Raw genomic sequence first — 26,731 nt, 5'->3', positions numbered from 1 at the left:
GTTACTCCATAATAATGTTCTAGTTGATGGCTTTTGTAGTGTATAGGTATAGGGCCCAAACATAACCTTAAAGCCCAGGGGCCCCCGGTTCCTTAAATCCTGCCCTGACTTCCAGTTTATACAACAGACACAGTGGGATTAATTTATGGATTAGGAAAAACCATCTTCAGTATTACAGTATTATTAGTACATCTGAATGTACTAGACGAAACAGAGACACCTGGTGGTCTTCAAGTTAAACTGCAGTCTAGTTCTGCATGTTCTTTGTTGTATGGGGTGGTGAAACACATTGCTCAGTATTAACCAAAGCTCAGCAGCATGATCAGAAGGTGAATACTGTATATAGTTTAATGTAATGTAATCCAAACCATTGAGACCTGCGGACTACAATATACAATTAAAAAATATATATGCTATATCTGAATGTTGCTTGGCGTAGTACAAAATGTCAGGGTTCCTAAATCTCAAAAATTTTCATACTTTTCCAGACTCAAATTTCCAAACCTCTCAGTAGATTTTTGAGACCCATATTAAACATAAATGGTTCTTGCAGCACTATTTTTAGCTTTATATTTGGTATATTAGTAGTCATCTGTAAATATTTTTTATTTCTCAGGGTTTTTTTTTCCATTTTTTTTCATTGATATTCTTTCATACATACATAAAGACAGACAATTGCATGCAAACAAGAAAGTTATTGTGCCCTTGAGAAACTATTCAGATGAGCACTGGGGAACATTTGCATACTGATGCATTACCATTGTCTAGTTTTATATAACATAACTCATTTTCATTGTGCATCACTGCCATCTAACTATAAGAAATGAGAGCATAGACGCACATAAATTAATATAAATTTGGCTTTCCTTAGAGCAGTACATTATATTTCAGGCCTTAGGTCTGCTTTAATGCCTAGCCTTCTCTGTGGCAGCCAAGACACCACACCACGAAATGGGCTGATGGTGCAATAGATAGATCCAGTGTGCAGTGTCCTATATGCTAAAGGTTTCTTGTACACACACAAAAGTCTGTATTGTTTTTAGAGGCTCTGTAATATGGTACTAAGAAACTCCTGACTAAAATCTGCAATATAACCTGCATTTTTGCTAAATGAAAAAGTGCATATTGAATTAATTTAGTTTTGAAAAATCACAAAAGAATGACTAACAAGCTGCCATGAAAACACCTTTATAATCAATTTATTCTCATTAATCATAGAGGTTTGGAAATGCTAATGTTTTTCTATACTCTGCTTTCTTTTTTCCAATCTTTCCAAACTGCATTAGAAAACCTGATATGTTTTTAAATAATTTATTAAAATGAAATTCCTGTCATAATTTACTCATCCTCATGTTGATCCAAACCTGTATGTCTTTCAGTCTTTTGTGGAACAAAACAACTTTGAGACTCAGTGTATGGACAGAAACATTTTTTAAAATAAATTATTTGTTGTTAAAGAAAGTCATCCTATGGGACAACATGTACGAGTGTGAGTAAATGATGACATTTTTAATTTAGGGATTAATAAGCCTATCTCGTTAAAAGCCTGTCATGGATAGTTATCAAATCTAAAATGGTCAGTGGAAATATTTATCTTGTTTAACGTTACCCGAGACAAGGACGTTAGGCCTTATGTTACCTCCAGGTTGTGTACTTCAGCGAGATGCTAAACCAGCGATTAACCCCCACAGAGGTGAAATTCTAACAGACTCCTTTGTACTTTTTTTTTTCTCTCTCTCTTTTTTTTTTTAATAACTGTGGCCATTTAGAGGAAACAAGGCATTTTTGTTACTGAGGTTTTCCTCCATAAACTAACAATCCCACCACACACAGACTGATGTTCAGATGCGGGTCTGTCTACACCATTATACTGCTCTGTTTTGTTTAACACGGAACATTTTACTCATTAGCTCCATCATTTGGTTTATATAGGCGTCTTTGTCCTTTTCCCGCAGCAGATGAGGTCAGCGTCTTCTCTGTGAGACCGATAGCAGAAAGCAGCGGGTGTCTGGGGAATCAATCGCCGTTATTGTTGCAGTGTGTTCAGACGGTTTACTCACGCGCCGAGCCTCCGAGTAATTAACGGAACGTCAGTCATCTACGAGTTTTTGTCTCGACATGTCGCTCTGAATCAAACGTCACTCTAATAAGATGAAGAAAAAAAACAATCAAACAATTGTAGCTCAGTACAGCAACACCTGTTCTGCCACGTTCTTCTCAGCAGCTATTAGAGTGAATGCTTCCTTCTCATCAGAATCGATAATTATAGCGACAGATCAGCATCCAACACCAACCGACCACAACCTTCTGTTTTCGCGCGCTTTTTATATGATTATAACATCCTTATTCTCAGGAACAATTATGAAACTTTTTAGCCTAGTTATAGCAGTGTAAACTGGTCTTTTTTGCAGTAGGCTGGCCCCTGACATATGGTATTTTAAACCATTATTAAAAATATATTAATTTATTATATTTATTTTATTAATATTATTATTTAAAAAAACTGTAGTGAATAAATGCAGTTTATTCACTGCAGCTGACCTATCTTTTGCCAGTTCTTACATTTACAAAATAAATACAAATGATTAAAAAGCAAATGCCTGTATATGACATCTTAAGTAGATGTAACCTAGCCTACTCTTTCTCTTCCAGGTCTTTTTTTTTTTTATGATTTTATTCACATACTGCTTTTACACCAAGGAGCACTAGTAGTCCACAAACCCAAGGTCGAAAAACATTGATTTAGCACAGAGGTTTTCAAACTGGAGTCCTGGGACCCCCAGGGACCCAACAAGAGGGTGGCTGGGGATCAGCATAAAATGTGAGAGAAGAAAAGGATTTTCATCAAATTTATTTTTAGGGCTGAGAAAAAAGAAAAAAAACATTAATTAATTATCGATATTCTGTTTCAACTCTGTAGTAAAGGTAGACCTTTACGTTATCTTGCTCAAAGTTAGCACCGGCAGACAAAAGAATCTCAAAATTGCTTGGATGGTTATCAGTTTTAAAAAAGTGTCTTCCCGTGCCCAACAATGTGTTGTTTGATATGTAGAGATATCTTCATGTAGCAGTGATTAGATGAGATGGTTTCAGCATCAGGTCAGATAGAAATCCTTTCATCTTTGTGCTGTTTGCTTCTTACACACTCTGCAGACATAACTGACACTATGATAATAGATCTGAAAGAGATGATGGAGTGCACAAAATACAAGTGATTGCGAGATTGGTTAAGAATGGCTTGTTTTTGCTGACAGCAGTGAGAAACCTGAAACTACATTTAATGAGTAGATGGGAAGTCAGGGTGAGGGGGAGATTATGTTTGTGTACTCATATTAGATTTGGTTTCCACTGACAGTGATCAAATTCAAATGGACATTTCAATACCCAAACATATGAGTTCATAAAAAATGTTGTGTATGAAACAAATATGAATCAAAGGCTTAATGTTTTTATATCATGATTATTATTATTATTATCATAAGTTTTGTTATGGTTTGTTCAGTTTACAGTTTTTTTTTTTTTCAAGTTCTTTAAATTCATTCCAGTTGAAGGTAAACATGATTGTATTCGGTTGTTTCCAACACTAATAAATGCTTTTGTTCCTCCAAAACAATACCGTTTCTTTGACTTGCACCCACTCACAAAGAAAATGCCTAGACTAAACAATGGAAAACAGCTCGCATAAACACACACATTCACACCGTCCTTTATCTTTATTACCTTTTGATCTCTCATTCTTTCTCTTTCTCTCACTCTGTCTCTCTCTCATACACACACATACAAGACTGAAAGGTTATTTAGGCTAGTTTTAAGACAAACGTCAACTTGTAACAACTGCAGTCTCTAACACACACACACACGCACAAATTCTCGTGTCCAAGTTTTGTAAGTGCAACATTTGAAGAGTGAGACTTTGCCTGATCGACTCCTCTGAAATATTACATTATTCCATCAGAAAAACAAACTCCTGAAAAAAAAAACAAAAAGCACAAAAACATTCTTATTCTCAACCCAATTCATAGAAATGACAACATGAAACAAATTAAATGTAGATTCAAGTCTGTAAAGTATCATTCTGAGCATTCAAATTAGTGTTCCTTTGTTCTGAAGTTGCTCTAGATCAGTGAAAACAGCAGCCACAGCAATGGAATATAAAGCAGACGTAATGTTCCACATAAATTGAAATGATTTTTCAGAGCAAAAGTGGAATGATACAATAAACGGCTTTATCAATACGTTAAAGACAGCCTGTAGGTGTGAGAGAAGGTGTCCATTATGACTCTACATTAGAAAACTTCTACCACACATCATTTCTGCTAAACCACATGCCATCACTATAGTTTAAGCAGCAGTTGCTTGTCTCTAGGGCGAAAAGCGGCGCTGGTTGCTGCTATCATCATGAAGCCATGATATGATGTCTTTGCCATCGTGATAAGGTGCCAGTCTAAAAGAGTTAGAACCTTAATTTTGAACCTTGTTGTAAAATGATTGATGCATACGCTGCCGTTTATCCCTTGAAAAGCTCGCAAGAATGCAATAACTATCTGCCCTGAAGCATTTGTTTGCTTGTATTACTCTTGGCAAAAGTGTCACCAGAACCATTGCCAGTAATTGCTGTTATTTCTTTCTGTGTGTGTTGTTCTGATTTCCAGCTGGACTCTAGTGCCTTTAGGTGTGTGTATAGATGAATAACTGTTGCCGTAGAAACAGATTATAACCACCAGACCCCTCAATTTCCATTTGGTCTGGCTGATCACCACTGAAAGAAGTCAAGCAGCAAGCAGCGATACGTGGAACTGGTTCAAATTAGAAACGAACCAGCAAAAACTGGTTTGGAGTTCTTTCAAATCCAGCGGGAATCAGCATGGTCCGAATGAATGAGCCGAGGTCATCCACAATGTCCACACATAAATAAATGCATGTGTTTTATGTACAGTGTCTGTGTAGGTGTCCACCTCCGGTTGAAGTCCATAAAGTCTGGAGGAGATTTTTCCAGCATCACTGAGCTAATGCACTTACACACTTGCGCTCGCTCACTCACTCAAGCACCTTTTATCAAAAGGGAGAAGGAAAGAAAACAACAACAAAAAAAAGCTATTTGGCTTCTGTTTGTCTCAATGTGTTTAATGCATTTATGCTGGCACTTGTGCAAAATCACTTCTGTCTCAATTTTCTGCATCACAGACCAACCATATCAGCCCCTGCCTTCATGTGCGGCCACAATACGTTCAAATAAGAATCAGATCTAATTGGAATTTAATGCTTTATAAATTGTGGTATTGTCAATAGAAAAGTCCAAAATTGTTTGTTTAAAAGTCTGTGAGATCGGTTTCTATTACAGGCTTGTTTAAACTCATCAAATTGATATCGCAGTTCATCTTTGACAGCAATTACATGATCATCCAGCGCTTCGTACTTCTCTCTGGCAACAGAAACACACAGAGAGAAACAAATACTTTTGCAATCAGATTAAACGGTGCTCCTGTTTGTTTGTTTTTTCTGGTTTCGAGTAACCTGAACTCCTCGACAGTTTCATTTCAGTTCTCATCAAACAGAATCAGAGATGCTTTTAAACTTTTAACCTGCCAATTCACAGATAATGGAGCCATCAAACCTTCAGACCGAAGTAAAGATCCGCTCCACCACCGAGCACCGAAGGCGCCACACAAATGCATAAACACACAAACACACACACACACAACAAACAATATGCACTATTGTTACTAAAAATGGCACAGTTCTCATTAAGGTTGTATTAATTGTCTGCGTGACACGCAAAGTGTTTCGCTGTTGTAAGACATGAAATCCACTGTTGAATTGTGGGCTGGTGCTTGACACTCCTAAAGCTGCTGCAGCATCAAGTGTTGCATTTCCAGTTTCTTTCCTAGTCTTTATCTGCAAACTTATCGGCCCTGGACCCTTCCTTCCCCCAACCCCACCCAAGGCCTCGTTGGTATGGCGACAGTCAAAAGGTGGATGCTAGGAGACCGAAAGTGCGATAAGGAAAAGTGATGCCACGGTTAGGAGAAGGCGATCTCTGGATGGACTGCTACCGCTGATGCTCTTCTCCAATTTCGGGACCTCTGGATTATCATAGTCATCTGGAACGAGACAGACAGAGCAAAATTAACAGCTAAGGTCTAGACACTAATGTTGCGTGACTCACTAAGGTATAGAAAACCCTCTGACCAACTGAGGCCTAAGGGAAGGAGTTAAAAATAAAACGCAGTGACTCAGGCAGGTATGCACTGAATGTGTCTGTGCTCATGTGCAGTTGTGGACAGGCTTCTTCGTGAACACAACAAACTAAAATGTAACTATTATCATGACAGGAGGAGTGTCTGATGTGCCCAAATAATGTATGGAATTCTGCTACATCATCACAGGAGACGGACAGCTAACATAACCGGTTTGTACTGTAGGTGTCTGTGACTGTGAGCAGGTGTCTTCCAGCTCGCGAGTTCATACTGTAAACACACGTCTTCACTTATTGGTTACAGGGAGTAGTGTGTGACGCAAACTGTCTGCCAAAAACATCTCCAGACACGCACAGTATGTCTGTGTGTTTTGACAGAATAATATGATGTTGTAACACGCACACAAAAGATGTGACAGGTGTTCCAGACATGTCTGGAGTGTCAGTTTTCCATTTATCATCTTTCACGCAGATAACATTAATTTAGATATTTACTTAATGAGTTTTAGTATTATTATTTTTATCTAAAATAATTTTATATATATATTATATATATATAAATTGTAATCTTGTGAATTGTTATTCCAATTTAAAATAACAGTGTTTCTATTGTAATGGATTTTTTAAATGTTTTTACATTTTTAAATCATTCTAATTTGCTGATTATTATTTGTGGTCATTCATTAATAATGGTTCTTTTTATTAACATCATTATTATTATCATCAAAAACAAGTTGAAACATTTTTTGTTGTTTATTCAGGATTCTTTGATTAACACAAAGCTCAATGAGCAGAATTTATTTGAAAGAGAAATCTTTTGTAACATAAAATGTGTCATTACTGTCCCCCTATTTAAAAAATATTTATCAGCAAAAATTATTTTCAACACTGATAATAATAAGAAATGTATGAAACATTTTTTTGTTCAAATCTTCTTCAATAGTATTTATATAGTATAATATTTTTGCTTTTTTACATTATTTTTAAATAATATTTGATAGACTAAAAATGTTAAAAGACCGAGCAATGTTTGATTGACAGGAGTCCTTGGATGGCAGACAGGAAAGAGAAGCTGGAATTCAACACTCATGACCCGGATGAACAGATGTTTCTAGCTTGATAGTTTGCTTGAATCAGTACTGCCATGTCATGTGACATCAGCTGATCAGATGAAAGTGTTAAGTTATTTTTCTCCACTGGAGAATGGATTAAAAAGAAATTTGATACGTTTGCCCTGTCAATGACCCAAATGGGAAGTCAAATCTTACATTACAGAACACAAAGATCTCTGCATCTTATAGAGTATCGCAGTAATTTTTTACAATAAGGTTTAAATGGTTAACATATGGTAACGCATTAAGGTATCATGAAATAATGATGAAAAAGACTTTTATAGCATTCATTAATCTAGGATAATGTTCATAAATAAATGTTGTTCACTGTTAATTCAAGATGGTTTATAATATATTAGCTACTGCTATTTGGCTATCCAACATGAAATGTTGAAAATATATAGACTTTTATTCAAAACTTTGGGCTCAGTAAGAGTTGATTTGATCAAATTGATCAAAAGTGACAATACATTTTTTTCATCATTAAAACAATTATATTTCAAACTTTTGAACATTCTACTCAAATTATCCTGAAAAAAAAAAAAAAAAAAATATATAATATATATATATATATATATATATATATATATAGTGTCACGGTTTCTACAAAAATGTTAAGAAGCTCACAATTATTATTTAATATATGAAACATATATTACTACAGAAAACAGTTGTAATAAAGAAAATGTATTGTTCAATGTTAGGTCAGGATATCCAACATGGAAATGGAAACTATAAAGAGAATGGTATAAACACAATGCCACACACATCTTCTTGCTCTGTGTTACTCCCTAATGGCCAAATAAAAGCTGTCTTTGTGTTTATTGCATCTGTATTCGTGATTGCCTGTGTATTTGTGCGACTAATATGAATTCTGAACGCAGCGTGAAACTCGCTGCCATTAATGGGACTAACTGCTCCTGCAGATTTACAGACCTGACATTAAAAATCCTGCAAATGAGAATTTATGTTTCCAATGACTTCAGAATCCAATTTTATTTAAATTATTAAAAGAAAAAAAAATGTTTATGCACTTAATTTAAAAGCACTTGCAGCACTCTAGAGTTTCCTGTGGTGGTTTTGTGAATATCTTTTGATTTGTTTTTTATTAGAAGTTTAGTGTACAATTTAGAAAAATATAATTTCCATTGGTTCTTAAAGTTGCTCAGTACCAATGGGACAACAGTGAGCAAGGACGAGACTGTTTCTTTTGTCTATTGGACACAGATGTATGGAGCTGTATTGAGATGTGTGGCTTCCTGAGACCCGGCTGGCCTCTTGCGGTTGTTCTCTTCCCCTCTCTGGCCTGTTTGAAAACTGAACCCCTGATCGGAGCAAGCGGGAAAGAGCCGCTACTCAGATTCCAGTTATTGGAAATCGTTGGGTGGCTCCGACCCAAAGATGACCCAAAACACATCCACATCCATCTGTCTCAAAACACACGCTTGGAAAAAAATCACGAACAGATCGATACCTCTTTATTCCCTAAAAACATTTGAAGTCAAATCAATTTCTTTTCTCTCATTTAAATGGTGCGGTGGTCGCTGTCCTTGAGTCGGGTTACGGCGGCGGTGGGGAAGCGCAGGATTTGACTGTGAGGCTGGGAACTGGAGGGCTAGTTCTGCCACCGCTAATCAGCGATAACACTAGCCTTAGCGCTAATCAAGCTAACTATATTTAGGCAGCTCATGCTCCGTTTGCCTTTTAGCTCATGGCTTCATTAGTGTCACTCATTGCCTATAAAATGTGTGCTAGCAAATAACTGCTGTGTTTGTTTGGTGTACATCACGAGCACAGGAAAAGCAAATTAAAGTTGATCTCATAGGTATTTTTATTACATATTCAAATCACATGAAGTGGATTTGGCTTTTAACCTGATACCCAATTTGATTTAAAACAATAAATAAGCTCTAACACGCACAGGCATGATTTATGAGCTTGCTGTGTAACTATTGGAAAGAGGTGTGTGGATGCCACAGATCTGGGCACAGAAACCCTGGGTGTAAATGTCAGCTTAGTCAGTGATTTATATGCATATGTATAAGTGTCAGTGTGGTCCGTCTGGTGTGTGTAACTCACCGAGGTCATCGATTTTGATGTTAGGTCTTAGAGTGTAGTCTGGCTCTGTGGGCTGAGGCTCATCATCTGAATCAGATGCTGGAAGACATTAAAGGATAATCAGGACACACTCTCTCTGCAGGATCTTATACATGCTCTCAAAGGATTCGGAGATTTCTTTGTAAGCTCCTCTAAGTCATCCGCAGGGGTGAGAAAGTGATGGTGGTAGTTAGTGTCCCCAGTTCAGGTTACATACACCAAAAGTATGGGACATGAATCATGAAACAATGGCCAAGTCAACTACTTGTCTAACAGCTGACTTATTGGTGTTCCACAGAAAATTTGATAAAAAAAAGTTTTGGACTAACAAAAAATGATGTGTCAGTATTATCTATTGATTGACTGATTGGTTGATATAATAATTTTTACATTTGAGAATTTCTTTGACACTTTTAAAGAAAATCATGATTAATTTTGATTGTTTTAATGTTTTGAATGCCTATTCTATTTAGAACTATTTAGAAAATCTGCATATATAGTTTTAAGGGAAAAAAAACAAATAAAGATTTTGTTCTTTGCAACATACTGTACACTCAAGAATAGTTTTGAATCTGTTTTGAAACAATATTAATATTTATTTTAGTTACATATTGGGGAAAATTATACAGTTGAAGTTAATTTGTTTTCCTATTAGTTAACAAAAGCAAAGGGAAAATGTAATGTCTTGTGGGACAAAAAACTATTTATTGTGAAAATAAAATAAATGTCTAATTTAAGGTCAAATTGAAATACAAATCATTTCATATGAAACTTTTTCTCTAAAAGTGATTTGAATATATATATATATATATATATATATATATATATATATATATATATATATATATATATATATATATATATATATATACTGTCAGATTTCAATGAATGCTTAAAAAAATCATAAAATGACTTTTTAATATACTCTGAAATTGATGTTCAAATACATTTGGATTTTAAAAAATGCTGTCAGTTTAACAGAAAGAAATGTGTCATTAATTGTGAAAACAAATTTTTATTGTGAATGTAAAATAAATTAGTTATTTATTGTGAAATTGATATACAAATAAATCTGAATTAAATCTAATAGTGGGTAGAAGAAAAAAGATGTTATGTCAGCTTAACAGAAAAAAGTTTGTCAGATCGTATTTTAATATGTTTTGACTTCAGAACAGTCGCACTGTAAAAGTCCAATTAATTATTTTTTGGAAATTATATTTATAATATTTTATATATATATATATAATTTACAGACAAGTTACATGTTAAACTTCTTTATGATTCCCATAACACTCAATGTATTTTTTAAGACAGCTTAAAGTCTGACTTTTATTAATGCATCTCAAAACTACTACATTTTGTTTCTTACTTTTTTAGCTCAGTGGTTCTCAGTTTTGTTTTTAAAGGCCTCCAATGACTGCACATTTTATCTCTCTAATCTAACACACCTGATTCAACTCATCAGCTCATTAGTATGTCATTTTTCATGTCTTTATAAATACATCAGCCCTGCTTCAGCCCTTTGAACTCGAGGCATTGGAGTTCAGACCTGACTGAGCAGGACTAACAGATTCGTCTTGACACAAGGACTCAGAGACTCCAAGAGAGAGGGCAGAGGTTAAGACAGCACACAGTGTGCTTTCTCTCTCTCTCTCACATACTGGAATATTATTAATGAACATGAACAATGACAGAGAGAGAGGGTGAGGGTTAAAATAACACTCAGTGCCAGCAAACTGACTGTGAGAGAACACGAATCCTGACAGCACCTGGAAACAAGAGAGAAGAGGGATAGGGGGAAGAAATGACGGGGAGGAGCAAGAGACCGCTTTCCAGCAGTGTTTCCCAACTTCTATATATATATATATATATATATATATATATATATATATATATATATATATATATATATATATATATATATATATATATTATATACTCCCACAGCCACACAATATGTAAGAGTGTATTTTTTTTCCTTTTACTGTATTCAGCCTTGACAATATTTCAAAGAGCAAAGACATTTTTTATTATATTTTTTAATTTAATTTAACTTTTTATTTTGATGTCACAAATTCTCTTGTCACTACTGTTCAAAGAGTTTTTTAAAAAGTGTCTAATGTTTACAATGACTGCATTATTATATATATAATACAATATAATATCATATATATTACCAAAAAATACAATAAAATAGCAACATTGTGAAAAAATATATATATTTTAAAATACGTTTTTATTTTAATATTTCAATAAAATGTATTCCTGTGAAAAAGCTTTTTTTTTTTTTCTTTTTTTTTTGCATCAATAATTCAGAAATTGTTCTAATATGCTGATTTGGTGCTCAAGAAACATTCATTCTTATCATTACAGTAGAAAACAGCTGTGCTGATTTAATATTTGATGAACAGCCACTTCAAAAGAACAGTATTTATTTGAAATATAAATATTTTGTAACATTATAAATGGTTGACTTAATGCATCCTTGCTGAATAAAATTTCTAAAAAACAAACAAACAATAAAACACTCACTCACTGCTAACTTTTGAATAATAGTAGTGCAGGTTTAACAAAGCAAAATCAAAATCTATCCAAGTTATCCTGATGTATGCGTGCCAGACCACAACATTAAGATTTGAAATCTAGAGGGAAAAGACAGGGAGAGAGTGTGCTTTCTGAGTAAACCGATTGATTTCATTCTCAGAAAGACAGATAGAACAGTTAAAAAAACATGCGCTTCATAAATGGGCTGACAGCTTGAACAATTGACTGAAAAATAGAAAGGTTGGATGGATAGATGGATGAAATGATGAGTTGATGGATGGATGGATGGAGGGATAGAGGTCGATACCTGTTGAGCAGCAGACATACACTCTTAATCTCAGGCAGCTCCGGCCGTGGTGATGAGTGGGTGTGGCTAAAACAAAACAGCAAAATGTCAGTCACCTGTCAATCATCAGAAATACTGCTTAGGTTCTATAACTGTACTATTCTGAAGTACTGTACTTCCAGAGAACACAGAGAAGAATAAAGCATTAAAATAATTATCTATTATCTAAAGAAAGCATGTATTGTTGCTTTGTCTCAATGGTAACTTATACAATACATACACAAGGTACTACAGATACAGTAGTGTGTATAGTGTTAGCACTATGTACGTACAATTATTATAATACGTAAATGTGGATTATGAATTATTATTCGTTTACAGATTTAGTAATAGACACAAGTTGATTTCTAAAACATTAAATATTCACAAATGGGTGAATCTTGCACAGAACCAGACCAAATCAACTTCAACCCAAACAAAGAAAAATTATTTCAGTTCATTTAACAATATTTAATGACTAAATAATAAAAGTAAATATAATATAATGCAGTAACTAAGTAAAAAACGAAACTAAAAATCTTTAGTAAAAACTGAATATATGTATATATTAAATTATTTTATATATATATATATATATATATATCTATATATATATATATATATATATATATCTATATATATATATATATATATATATATATATATATATATATATATAGATATATATAGAGAGAGAGAGACATTCACATTTTTGGGGACATTGTATCTCAGTCAACACCAGTCATTACTCCGAGAACCAGTTATGACAATGTAATCAACATAAATGGGAAGCAGATGTTAAAGCTTTGTAAAAGTCTAGGGCTGTTTATCATAAATGGCAGAACCAGGGGTGATTCTTTTGGTAGATTCACCTGTTGCTCCACATTAGGAGCCAGCGTAGTTGATTACTCAATTACAGACATTGACACAAATTTTATTAACGCCTTTACAGTCAGACCTCAACTTCCCATTTCTGACCACTGTCAAACAGTCCTTTACCTGAAACAGTCCTGTGACAGGGTCAGATCTCCCCTCAAACATGAAAAACTCTTCCCCTTAAAACCAAAACTCAACTGGAACCAATCTAACGCTGAACAATTCAAAGAAAACATGAGCAGCTCTGTAATACTAAAAATACTGGATGACTTTTTGTCCTCAGATTTCACTCCAGATACTAATGGAATAAACTCAGCAACATCCAAACTTAATTACATATTTCAAACTTTGGCCACTATATCTAACATTAAACAACCAAACAAACATAGAATAAACAAACCAAAAATTAAAAAGAATATGTGGTTTGATAATGAATGCAAATGTCTCAGAAAAGACCTTTGACGACTTGCTAACAAAAAGCATAAAGATCCGGCCAATCAGACGCTACGCCTCGCCTACTCCAGCTGCTTAAAAAATTATAAAAAACTCATTTGTAACAAAAGAGATCAATATTATGAAGCTAAAATTGATGAAATCGATCAATCAATAGACCAAAACAATTTCTGGAATCTCTTTAAAAAATTTGAAAGCCCCAAATCAGACACATTCCTCCAGAGCGGCACAGTCTGGAGCTCTTACTTTAAAACTCTTTACCAAACACTAGAACCAGACCTCAACCAGCCCCAAACTAAAACACAGAGAAAACTAGACGATCTAAAGAAAACCATCAAAAATTACCAAAATCCACTGGACATGATTATAACAACATCAGAAATATCAGAGCACATTAAACAGCTCAAATTAAAGAAGGCATGTGGACAGGACAACATCAGTAATGAGATGCTCAAACTCAGCAGTCCTTCCATAACTCAAGCTCTGGCTAAATTATTCAATCTGATCTTATGGTCTGGTGACTTCCCTGAGGCCTGGTCTGAAGGACTGATCACACCCATATATAAGAACGGAGATAAACTGGATCCCAGTAATTACCGTGGCAACTGTGTGGGCAGTAATCTAGCTAAGCTCTTCTGTAATATAATAAACAGCCGCATAGTGACATTCCTCACAAGACACAACATCCTAAATAAATCACAAATTGGCTTTTTACCAAAACAACGTACATCTGACCACATCTATTCTCTCCACACTCTAATTAACAAAAATCTAAAGGACAAACAAAGAAAAATATTTACATGTTTCATTGATTTTAAAAAAGCTTTTTCGATTCTATTTGGCATGACGGTTTACTGTACAAATTATTACAAATTGGCATTGGTGGAAAAACATTCGATATTATAGAATCCATGTATAAGAAGAGTAAATGTGCGGTCAAGCTTGGGAATCTGAGAACAGAGTTCTTCCAGCAGGGTCGTGGAGTGAGGCAGGGGTGTAGTCTGAGCCCAACACTGTTTAACATCTACATCAACGAGCTGGCAGAAGCTCTGGAGCGCTCCGACAGCATCCCAGGCCTCGCTCTACACCACTCTGAAGTCAAGTGCCTGCTGTATGCAGACGACCTGGTTCTGCTGTCTCCCACAGCCGAGGGTCTCCAGCACAGCCTGGCCCTGCTGGAACAGTACTGTGAGAAGTGGGCACTGACGCTCAACCTGGACAAAACCAGGGTCATGGTGTTTCAGAAGAAGGCCAGGTCTCAGGGAAGCAGATATCAGTTCAGTTACGGAGGAGAAGTCCTGGAGCACAGCAGTAGCTACACTTACCTGGGCATCCAGATCTCAGCATCAGGGGGCTTCAGTCTGGCCGTCAAGGCCCTCAATGACAAGGCACGGAGGGCGTTTTATGCCATTAAAGCACGGTTTGGCCAACTAAAACTACCAATTAGAACATGGATTAAATTATATCACGCAATCATCAAACCAATCCTACTGTACGGGAGTGAAATTTGGGGACCAATATTAAAATTTGAAAACTGGGACAAAAGTTTAATAGAAAGAACACAATTGGAATTTGCCAAAAACATCCTAAGGGTAAACAGAAGCACTTCTAATATCGCCTGCAAGGCTGAGCTGGGCTTATACCCCTTACACATAGAAATACAGAAAAGAGCTGTTCAGTTTTATCATCACCTGACTCAATCTGACACTCGATCTGTTCAATATAAAGCCCTCCTCGCCAATGAATCCCCCCCCCCCCCACAGTGTCTCATCCTCTAAACACACTCGTGCTTCAACTGATGAAGGAAACCCAAACTGAGTCTGACTCCAATCACAACCCCAACATTCAGAAACTAATTGACAAAAATCTGAAGTATAATTATGATGAAAAATTAAAAAATTAATTTGAGCTCCAAACCAAACTCCAGTGTTATTCGGCCCTAAACAGAACCACAAAACTGGCAAACTACTTATCACTCAAGCAATTAAAAGAAAGACAAATCCTTTCCAAATATCGCCTGGTGATCATGATTTGGAAATAGAGATTGGTCGACATAAAAGATCCTGGCTCCCGAGAGAAGAGCGCCTGTGCAAACACTGTGAGCTGAATCAAACCGAGGATGAGAAACACTTCCTTCTGGTCTGTCCCAAATACAGCACTACAAGAGAAACATTCTTCCCACAGTTTGAAGCGTTCAATCCTTCATTCTTGTCTCTAAATGACTCAGAGAAACTACTCTATATACTTGGAGAGAATGAGACGGCAATGACACTAGCTGCTAAATATTTATACACCATACACACCATACGAAAGGGGTAATTGATTGTATTCAACTGTTTTATTTGATATTCTTGATTGTATATAATTACTATTATTAATATTTGAAATATTATCTGTTGTTGTTATTTTTTATTGTATTGTATTTTATTGTAATTATATTTTATTCTGTATCTGAATGCTTTGGCAATACTGTAACTCAAATGTCATGCCAATAAAGCAACTTGAACTTGAACTTGAACTTGAACTTGAGAGAGAGAGAGAGATAAATTCTATATAAATTCAATATATTGAATTTATATATTGAATTTATATATTGAATTTATATGGAATTTATTATTCTAAAATCATTTTTTTAAATATAATTTCTTATTACCTTTTTTTATCAACATGACAGGTTGCTTGACATTCATATACTCTAGATTAATATGATAATGTACATAACTGTGTCACAACAGACTTGAAGTGTGTATAGTTGAGGTAAAACACACAGATATACTCACAGATATAATAATACTCCTGCCCAACATGAAACTCGTAACCCAGCGAGAAGGCGCTGTAGCGCTGGAACTTTTCCGAGAATTTGATCGGTGCGTGTGGGGCGTGGGGACGGTTACACTCCCAGCGTTTGAAGCCCAGCTGTGGGTCACATGTCCGGTAACCACGATAACTGACCATGTAGAGCACGTACTGCTCGGCTACGCCTCTCTGGCTGCTGTTGTAGTGAGGGCAGTAGATATCCAGGTAGTCATTGACATTCACCTGCACTGTGTAGCCCTCCTTACGAAGTCTGAGGACAAAAAGGAAACATGCAAAACTGGTCACATTGTGCTCAAACAATACTAGGCATATTTGGCTTCTTTATACATAAACACATACAGTAGGTCCAGACAAAATATCAGCTTTACGTATAAGAAACTGCAAAATTTCCATTTTCATGTACTCCAATTTTCTGTTCCTTTGGGGAAAATTGGAACAGAATAGGAATTAGGAATTAAAACAATACAAAACTAAAATTATACATCTATACCAAACCTGTAACGTTTAAATATAACAACTGTTTTCATTTTTAATATTTTAATAATAAAGGAAAACTATACAAGAAAACTGTTTAAATTTTTATAAGATTAGGTATTTGCTGTCATGCTAGAGGACACTAGTGTTGTTATAATAACAAATGTGGTGTTCTTATTACAAATATTTTTGACTTTTTAACAGATTGCTTAGTTCCACCTCTTTTCTAAGTCAATTTGGATAAATGTGTCTGCTAAATGCATAAATATAAATGCGTGTTATTATATTATTCATCATTTATTAATCAGTGTTGGGCAGTAGTTACTAGTAACTATTTACTGTAATAATATTAATTTTGCAGTGACTAGTAGTGTAACTAATTACTAATAAGATTTGAGTATTATTATTACAATTAACATCCCTAAAACAGCTAGTAGTTACTTTTTTCATGTCTTAACAATCCAACAAATACAATAATTCCTAGATTTATTCATTAAATGTAAATGTATTTATTAATTTATATAAGGAAAAATCTTATGAACTTATGGGATTTCTTTTGATAAAATACTTCATGAAATATAATCATATTTGGGTTACAGAAAAATTAATAGCTACAATTAACTTCAAGCTACACATAACAAATAATGCAACACTTTTACAAATAAAAAGTCACTAAAAATCACCACTGAGTGTTTGTAAAAAAAAAAAAAAAACTTCTGACTGCGATCCAATGTAGATTTTGGTCAAATGATGAGGCAGAAATATATACATAGTTTTATGGGAAAGATACACAATTATAACTTCTGTGGGCCATAGTTTTGAAACTAGTAGTCTAACTAATTACTCTTGCCAGATAATAATAAGTAAAGTAATAATATTATTTTTAAAAGGAGTAACTAACGAGTAATAAATTACATTTTTGGAATAAAAAGCCCAACACTGGCACTGATTAATATAGTATTTTTTTTTTTTTTTTTTTTTTTTAGCTTTCATTGAAATTTCTAGATTTAAGCATTAGTCATTTTGTGCTCTAGTAATTTTTTATTAGTTATTGTAGATAGTTTTTGTATGACACTTTTATTTTTATTTCAGTTTTTGTCATTTTATTACCTCAGTTTCATTTCAATCATTTTAATTTTCGTTTTATTTGATATTTAGGCTGTTTTATTTTAGCTTTATTTTAATTAATGAAAAAAAAGGTTTTCACCTATGAACGCATTTTAATCGTTAAAAGTTCTGGCAGAATCAGTACAAGTTTGTATCAGACATTTGCATTTCGGGGGAAGCTCCCTCGGGCCTGTGAGATAGAATGAAGGTGAGCATGAAGCGAGAGACGAGTGATGGCTGTATCGGGACCTGTGGTAATATATTGTTATATCGCTCCAGTGCGCAGCTCTGAGTCTCTTCCTACTAGACGGAGCCTGATGAAAACGCGCGTAACGCAACGTATATAAACAACGAAGAGCGCTTGCGCCGAGTGAATGCAGCTCTAGTGGGACGTGTCATACTTCAGGCTAGAAAAGTTGCCGTGCAAGTGTCAGAATTCACAACCCAGCCGCGGTCCCTTCTTCACTGCACTCGTTTGTCAATGTCACAGCAGAAGACACCGAGAGGATGGAGTGAAACTCGGCGGACTCTCCTAATGGGAGGTTGCAGTAATAACGACTGACCAGCAGGGGTCAGTATTTAGATACCAAATGAATATCAATTTATTTTCCTTGGTTCTAGGTCACTACTCATGGGAGATTATTATTCAATTATTAAATGAAGATCAAAAACGCTGCATTAACGCCTCTTCCCCTTCGTTTCGACCCCCCCCCCCACACACACTCCTCTCATTCTATTACTCCGTCTTTCTTTAAATTGCTTTAAACATGGTGAGTGAGCGCAAACGTTTACTACATCTCATCATAATGCCACACCCCTCCACACACACACACACACACAAGCGGGAAAAAAGTAATAACATAAAATAATTAAATAAAAGTAATACATACATATACACACACACACACACACACACACACACACACATATATATATATATATATATATATATATATATATATATATATATGTGTGTGTGTGTGTGTGTGTGTGTGTGTGTGTGTGTGTGTGTGTGTGTGTGTGTGTGTGTGTGTGTGTGTGTATATGTATGTATTACTTTTATTTAATTATTTTATGTTATTACTTTTTTCCCGCTTGTGTGTGTGTGTGTGTGTGGAGGGGTGTGGCATTATGATGAGATGTAGTAAACGTTTGCGCTCACTCACCATGTTTAAAGCAATTTAAAGAAAGACGGACACACACATATATATATATATATATATATATATATATATATATATATATATATATATATATATGTGTGTGTGTGTGTGTGTGTGTGTGTGTGTGTGTGTGTGTGTGTGTGTGTGTGTGTGTGTGTGTGTGTTTTATTATTCCAGTAATATACTACAGTAATCATTCAATAAGTGATAGGCTAAAATGATTAACCATTATAAACAATTAGTTAACAGAAACAATGTATCTTGGTATTATTGATCCGTTTAATAATAATAATAATAATAATGAGCCTGAAAGGTCCCAAATGGAAAAACGGTGCTAACTGTTACACTTTTTACACATTTTTGATTAAACGTGTTAAAGTTTTTGTTAAAGAAGGTTTTGCGTGTTTCCTATATTATTTGGAGAGAATATTCACCAATCATGTAGCATGTGGACACAGTATATTAAGTAGTTCCAGTGAAATATGCTGTTAAAAACTAGGCTTTTGAGCAAAATGGAAACATTAAAAAAATGTAAAAAAAGAAAAAAAGAAAAAATATATATATTTCATGAAATAGAAAAAAAAGTATTATCATAATCATTGTTTTATATGATTAAATAAAAACAAAACAAAATCAAAAGCTATTTTTCTCTTTCATTACAAACTTCTTTTGGAGTGCAGGGATGCTGACAGTATCTAAGGAAGACTGATGGAAGGGAATCTGCAGTTGTGCTTCTGACCATTAGCACAACATAAAGAGAGGAAACGCAACCCACCATGGGAGATTTGAAATCATTAAAAAATGATTCTGAATATTTAAAAAAAAGACTGCCACACATTTCCTCCTAAGCTTAAAGGAGTTACCTCTCTGTCTACAAGAATAAATAATTGGAACTATTTAGCTAACATTTGAACATATACATACACACAAGATTCACATGATTGTATATGTGAGCACATGCATGGGGCTGTGTGGATCCAGGATGCAAGATGCTGAGCTGGGCAGTAAGGGATTTTGGGACAGCAGGTTAAAACAAGATCAAGACCCAGTGGATCAATGTCACTATTAGAAAGAGAGAGAGACAAAGACCAAGCTTCTGCAATAGAAAAAAAGCAATAATACCATCTGAAACACAGCTGCCCATATAAATATTTGAACTCACTACATTAATCATATGTTGCAAGTCAGATCAGATTATTAGTCCATTTCTTGTTGAAATCCTCATCCTTTCCATGTAGAACGTAAGATGCATATTTCTCATGGTTACATATGTGTAGAATGATTGTGCCTACAGAGCATATTTATATAATGAGTGAAAAAGAGAGAGATGGCAGAGCTGAATCAGCACCACAGGAGAAACAGCAGCTCTCCTCTCTTCCCTTGTTGTTCTTTTCTGTTCTTCTAATTAACCCCCTCAATTCGTTTAATTAAAGGAGAGCATCTGTCCTGCGAACAGTTGACAAAACACATGTGAGGGGCGCGTTAACACACACAAACACACACACTTACACACATGCTGCGCTTCATAAAGGAGACATGCAGATCCACTGATGACTGTGGACTAAAAGTAAGTGTTTAGTTAACATACAGACCTCTGCATCGAGTCGATTAAGAAGGATCACATCATGAGCAATAGTGCTGTTCTAAATATCATGTGATTTATCCACTGGTAGTCACAGCTGCACTGCTATTCAGACCAACATCTGTATACAATAGTTCAATAAACAAGAAGTTCATAAGTACCTTACATTTTTGATCAAATTTAGCAATTGACCATGTATTTGCTCTGTGAATGAATATAGTTCAAAATGAAGCCAAACCATTCCAACCGGTTAAATGATATAGTGACTCACTCACTTGCTAAATCCTGAATGAATCTGTTTTTGAACAAATCGCTTGAGTAAATGATTCAATAATTCAATTTTTTTTACTATTCTGAATGAATCAGTGTTTCTGAATGCATCAAATTAATTGAGTAAATGCTTTAATGACTCACTTATCACAAATACAGAAATAAACGGTTCTGACCATTCCGGTTTTACAACGAATCTCTTGAGTAAATGATTTAACGTCTCATTCCGTTCCTGAATAAATCTTTTAGTTTTTTTTAACAAATTGATTTTTACATTCCTGAATAAATGATAGTTTCCAAAATAATCACTTGAGTAAATGATTCAGTGACTCACTCACTAGATACATTCCTGAATGAATCAATGTTTTTGAACAATTTGCTTGAGTATATGATTCAATGACTCATGAATCATGAAGACAGTCACTTGTTGCCATCAATTTAAACTTGCAGAAAAATCTGCAAAACCAGTGCAGAGACCGACAGTCTGTCATGTGCAAATATGGATTTTGAATGCAACTTTACTGGAGTAATTTAACCAGTTTATAAAAAAAAAAAAAAAAACATATTATTACTCAAACCTTTTAATTATTATTTAATTTTCCGATAAAAGCTTTGTATAGGCATTTATACTGCATGATTTGTTGTCATGTCATATATATTTGCTCCCCTCTCTCTCTTTTTCTCTTCACTCATTTCTTTCCTCCTCTACAGCAATAAATTATGGAAAGGTTATTAAATTTAGAGGCATCATAGAGCTGTTGGAGCCGGCTCACACACATGCATGCGACTGCAAACGTGCCACATGCCACTCCAAAGAAATTTAATCGCAAACATTCTCGGAATCAGGGCTTCAGCCGAGAGAGAGGATGAGTGTGTGTTTGGTTTTAAATCTGCTAAGGAACTGATATGTGTCAGTGGGGGGAGAGTTCAGCCGCTGTTACCTGCTCTCAAGGCCAACCTCATCACCAGCCCCTCACATCAGCAGAGTGTGTGTGAGCGTAAATCACACACACCTCCACTGGCTTACCCTCGTTTCAAAGCCCATTTGCCACAGGCAATTAGAAACCAACCAATCTCTCGCTCTCTCCTGCTTTAACTCCTCTCTGCGGCTCATTCTTTACATCTCACTCCTTTCTGCAGTTCTCCTTCCTCTTCTCTCACTCTGTATCAGTGCAGTCACTCAATGTCACAGCCCTGATGGCGAGTTTTAGCCTCTGAACTGTACTAATCCAACAGATAAATTCACACTCACACACACGCTGCACATTGCTACTTTCTGACGTTGGTCGATAGTATGTGAAGTTTAAAGTCATTCGGGGAGACTGTTTATTAAACAGAGGGTGCAGATATGATTTTCAATAGACACAATATTTCATCTTTTACAGGATATCAGTTCAGTCTAGTCATTTTCGATTTTCTTCTCAGTCACCTCTATACAGAGGCCGATGAACTGGCATCACACACACACACACACGCTGGTCCTCGCTTTACTGTTTATTACCCCCTTTCTTCTGAACAACAATGAGGATATGGCTCTCTTGCTCTCCTCTGCATCTTTCCTTCACTCCCTCGCTCTCTTTATTACAAGTTCAAGTAAGTTTACAGAACACAGCTCCCATCTGAGCAATGAAGAGAGAGAATGTATGCGTCTGTTGGGCCTTGTTTGTATGTGTGTGTGTGTGTGTGTGTGTGTATATGTGTGTACGTCTCTGTTTATTCTTGCATGTTGTTATATATGTTATTATATCAGCTGGGGGCAGTTGATCTCCCATCATTCACCTGGAAAGCAAAACTTTTAAGGTAAATGATTGCTCAGTTTTGTATCATTTAACTTTGCGATTATGCATGCTTGACATTTTGCCAAAGCCTGTTAATTATGTGTCATGTGTTGTTATGGCCGCTAGCCACTGTCCTGCTTTATGAGGCTGTCTTAAATGTGTTGATTAAGCTCTGTTGGCCATATCGAGCACAACAGTAACCGCCCATCTTGTCAGCTGCCTTGGTTCAGGAAGTGTTTTCCCATTGATTTTCTCCACAGGGTTTTTTATAAAAGCTTCAATAAAGAGTTCTGGGCTATGAACAAAACCACCCAGCTTTAAGATGAATCACAACCAGTAGGAAGGGGCCAGAATCCAGACAGGGTTACTACAGAAATCTTCATTATTTCAATATGAAAATTTGTTAAGGTACTGGACTGTTTTAGTGCCTAAAACACAACCGAATAGATAAATAATACTGAGTGAATATGAATTTTTATTATTATTATTATTTTTCACCTCCATTTATTTTAATAAAGGGACTCGCTATAGCTTTATTGCTCAGTCAGCTTGGTTCTGGTTCTGAACACTTTCTAAAGCTTGTTCTCCATCATCACATACTCATGGATGAGATCTACATGGTTCAAAGTTTAGTAAACCTTCACTGAATTTCATATAATCAATGAACTATATTTCTATCATACCTAAATTGAACTCTGTACAAAGAAAAAGGTGGAAACTGTTCTCTTCCCCATGTGCAAGAATGTAAAAAAGGCAAAAAGTCAACAGAACATAAATGCCAGAATTTAAAATGAGTTATTTTATGCATTTAAATATGGTTTTATTTAACAAATTTTTTTAAATTAACAATTTTTTTTGCATATTTTCTAGTACAAGTGCACTGTGCTCACATTTACTTGTATATTAAGTTACAAATAAAAAAATACAAAACAGTTTTCGCCTTATATTGTGATCTTTAATTGCATAATATTGTGCATTTGATAACTGCATAAAATGCATTTGAGAGACTTTCTTAAATGTGATGCATATATAAATACATGCATGGTCAAGGAAGACCTACGTAATAACTTAATAACACCAGACAGCACATTTTTTGCTAAAGTCACCTGTTTTACAGATCATTCTCCAGAGAAAAAAAGACATTAAGATATCTTAATGTTCCAATATTTGCAAAGAAACAATATTAAACTTAAACATAACTAATCAAATTCCTCCCAAAGAAAATCATGTGAGCTTTCTACATTCATCTTATAAACAGTTTTCATTTGTGGTTCTATTAATGTTCCAATCACACCCCACTGACTTTCATTGTGTCTGTATACACATTATCATTTTGTTTCATTGAAACATACAGTACTTATGTCTCCTGAGCTATGAAAGCAACCTTTGAACAAAAAGATTTTCACTCCAATGCTTTTTATTTTTCTTTGCCCTAGTATAGTCTGGGGCTTTAAATGGATCCCTAAAACAATCTGTTAGACAGTCAAAAAGGAAGGAGGGACAGAGAGAGTGAGAGAGAGAGAGAGAGACATTGAGACAGTGGTCTGACTTGGGGGTTCCATTCTAAACGCATTTGGCTTCAGTACTGGCCATGTGTCATGAATTAAAACTGAATTAGCATTGACTGTGTGAGTATGTGTGTGTCTCAAGGAGATGGATGATGAACGACAGAGATGGATGGACACATTCAGGAAAATGAAGGGAAGGAATGAAGGGATGAGGAAGAGGAGAAATGCAAATGAAGAAATGAACGACAGGAACAGAAGTGAGAAACTGGGACAGAGAGAATAAGAGAAGGTGAAACAGGACGTTGAAATAAAGAGAGAGAGGACGCGTCCATCAGGCTTAAGTCTCAAACATACTCTACACTAGTGAGTCCCAACTGGTTTCACTTCAACACACAAATGTGTTGAACAACTTTATTTCCAAAATATAGAATTTGGGTCACATTTAACATTGGAAATTAAGCTGTTGAACACATCTGTTTACTTTTGTGTGATTAAACTAAGTAGGCCTAATCCTAAAACAATAAATATAAATTATATATATAATGAAATCTCTTCAAATTAGAATTACCGGTAATGACTATTCTTGACAGCCAAAACTTAACTGAACAAAATATTGAAGTTGACTCAAACCATGTTTATTCTTGTTGCAAGTAAAACAAGTCTTCAAATTTCGTGTGTACTGTATTTTCTTTTCTCATGAAATGTGCAAAAAAGTGTAATAATTCAAATTAAATAATTGTTGTTGTTTTTTTATATTGCTACTATACTGAAGCCAAAGCAAATTATTAAATATATTATCTAGAAAATAATTCTCTACCCATATTAGGAGGAATGTTAAGTTTAAATCTGAAGAAAAGCATTTTCAATTTATACGTTTATTATAAAATTTGTTTAAAAAAACTATCTATCTATCTATCTATCAAATAATGGGATCAAATAATGATTCATGGTTAATTAATTTAATATATCAACACTCTCAGTTTTTGTTAATAAATAATATGCAGCACTTTCATAATTAAAGCAGAAATACCAGAGGAAACATGAAGGCCTTTGAATATTAAGTTTTAGTTATTTAGCTATTTTAGTACTTAATACTTAAAAAATAAACAAAAATATGAAATGTGGGCAACTAGCTGAATTAAAAACACCTTTTAAACTATTTTGTTTCATTTCATGTAAATGTGTTTATAAATTTAGTTTGAGTATTAGTTGACAATAGTAACCCTTGGTCCTGGACCAAAGTTTGCATAGGAGACTGTAAATCAGGTGTAATTATATATATATATATATATATATATATATAATTACAATTATTATATTATTGTTGCTTTTGTGGAAATAATCAAAAGATGGTCCCAAGATAAATATTCAAATTATTGTTGCTTTCTGATGCTGTGTTTGAATTTTAATGACATTGTATTTAAAATCATCGCGGGCCAAATTTTTTTCTCTGGGCAGCCTATTGAGGAACCCTGCTGTAAATGTTCTTCTATTTCAGGTCTTTTTGGGTTTCATTAGGTTTCAAGTTTTTTTCTTTTCTTTTTTTTTACCTTTAAAAAAATAAACATCCGCCTTAACGGCACACATATTTGGAGGCGACTCTATCACCTTCCCGAGGTTTGTTAAGGCCACCGAGCAGACATTTGCATACTTGAGTCGAGCATGTTTCTGTCCTTGGAGAGAAAGAGCCATTTGAGGTATTGGGGATAATATACAAAAAGACTTACGTCTCTTTTTTTAATGAGAATTACTTATAAATGACTCTTTTCTAAAGGTGCTGGAGGACAAAATAAATTAAAAGGCAGAGTAAATAAAGACTCTCTTGAACTTCTCAGCTTCAGTTAATCTCCTGCGCTCTCAATCCACTAAAAACAACAAACCAGCACACCTTTATCGAGCTGTAGTTTCAAAACATTAACCTCTGACCCTCACATTGATCCCAAAAGAACCCACATACCTCATCATATGTACGCACACACGTGCTCCCACCGTGTGGCATGTTTACTGCCCTGGATATCGGTAGTTTGGAGGCTCTTATGGACAATCAATACAGCGGTTAAGAAAGGAGCAGATTGGAGCAGTGTAATGGTCTCAAGTACTCACTCTAAAAGCGCTTTCTCCGAACCGAGCCAACCCACTTACCCACACACACAGATGCAGGGCCCTCATTAAACTACATTTACACTCACACTAAAACTATTTACACAGTTGGGTATCAGTCCATGAGCAGCTATGAACCGAACAAGATGCAGGAAGAAACGTGTGATCTGTGGGTTCAGTATGTCAGAGTTTATTCCATGATCACTTTCTGCCAGCCAGAGTCCCAGAGACACGTGAGCCGGAGTAAATGGCACAGGAGTCCACTTTAAGTGTGTGTTTCCATTAACCTCGCTGGCCTCTCTCTTCTCCCACACGTCTAATGTTGCCAT

The 26,731-nt window shown here is 35.1% G+C and overlaps 1 protein-coding gene across 1 annotated transcript; it reads right to left on the bottom strand.

Moving 5' to 3' along the window:
* Positions 1–2,847: 2,847 nt before the first annotated feature.
* LOC113076529 (ephrin-A3-like) lies at positions 2,848–26,731 on the bottom strand. The gene is made up of 5 exons (XM_026249225.1): positions 26,541–26,731; positions 16,384–16,670; positions 12,257–12,322; positions 9,388–9,465; positions 2,848–6,101 (listed from the first exon to the last, which is right to left on the bottom strand). Exons 1-5 carry the CDS (start codon positions 26,729–26,731, stop codon positions 5,980–5,982), a joined length of 744 nt encoding a protein of 247 aa, XP_026105010.1. The 3' UTR covers positions 2,848–5,979.

The sequence above is a fragment of the Carassius auratus genome, unplaced genomic scaffold (assembly GCF_003368295.1).
Source record: "Carassius auratus strain Wakin unplaced genomic scaffold, ASM336829v1 scaf_tig00020650, whole genome shotgun sequence".
NCBI lineage: Eukaryota > Metazoa > Chordata > Actinopteri > Cypriniformes > Cyprinidae > Carassius > Carassius auratus.
This window is presented reverse-complemented; position numbering and strand designations above follow the sequence as displayed.

Bases quoted from the DNA above. Each gene is read 5' to 3' on its own strand.
- LOC113076529 (XM_026249225.1), bottom strand. From the start codon at position 26,731: ATGGCAACATTAGACGTGTGGGAGAAGAGAGAGGCCAGCGAGGTTAAT. The intron at 9,466-12,256 runs GTATCGACCTCT...AATGTCTTCCAG, and splicing joins GTATGTCTGCTGCTCAACAG to CATCTGATTCAGATGATGAG. The intron at 6,102-9,387 runs GTGAGTTACACA...GTCTCGTTCCAG, and splicing joins CATCAAAATCGATGACCTCG to ATGACTATGATAATCCAGAG.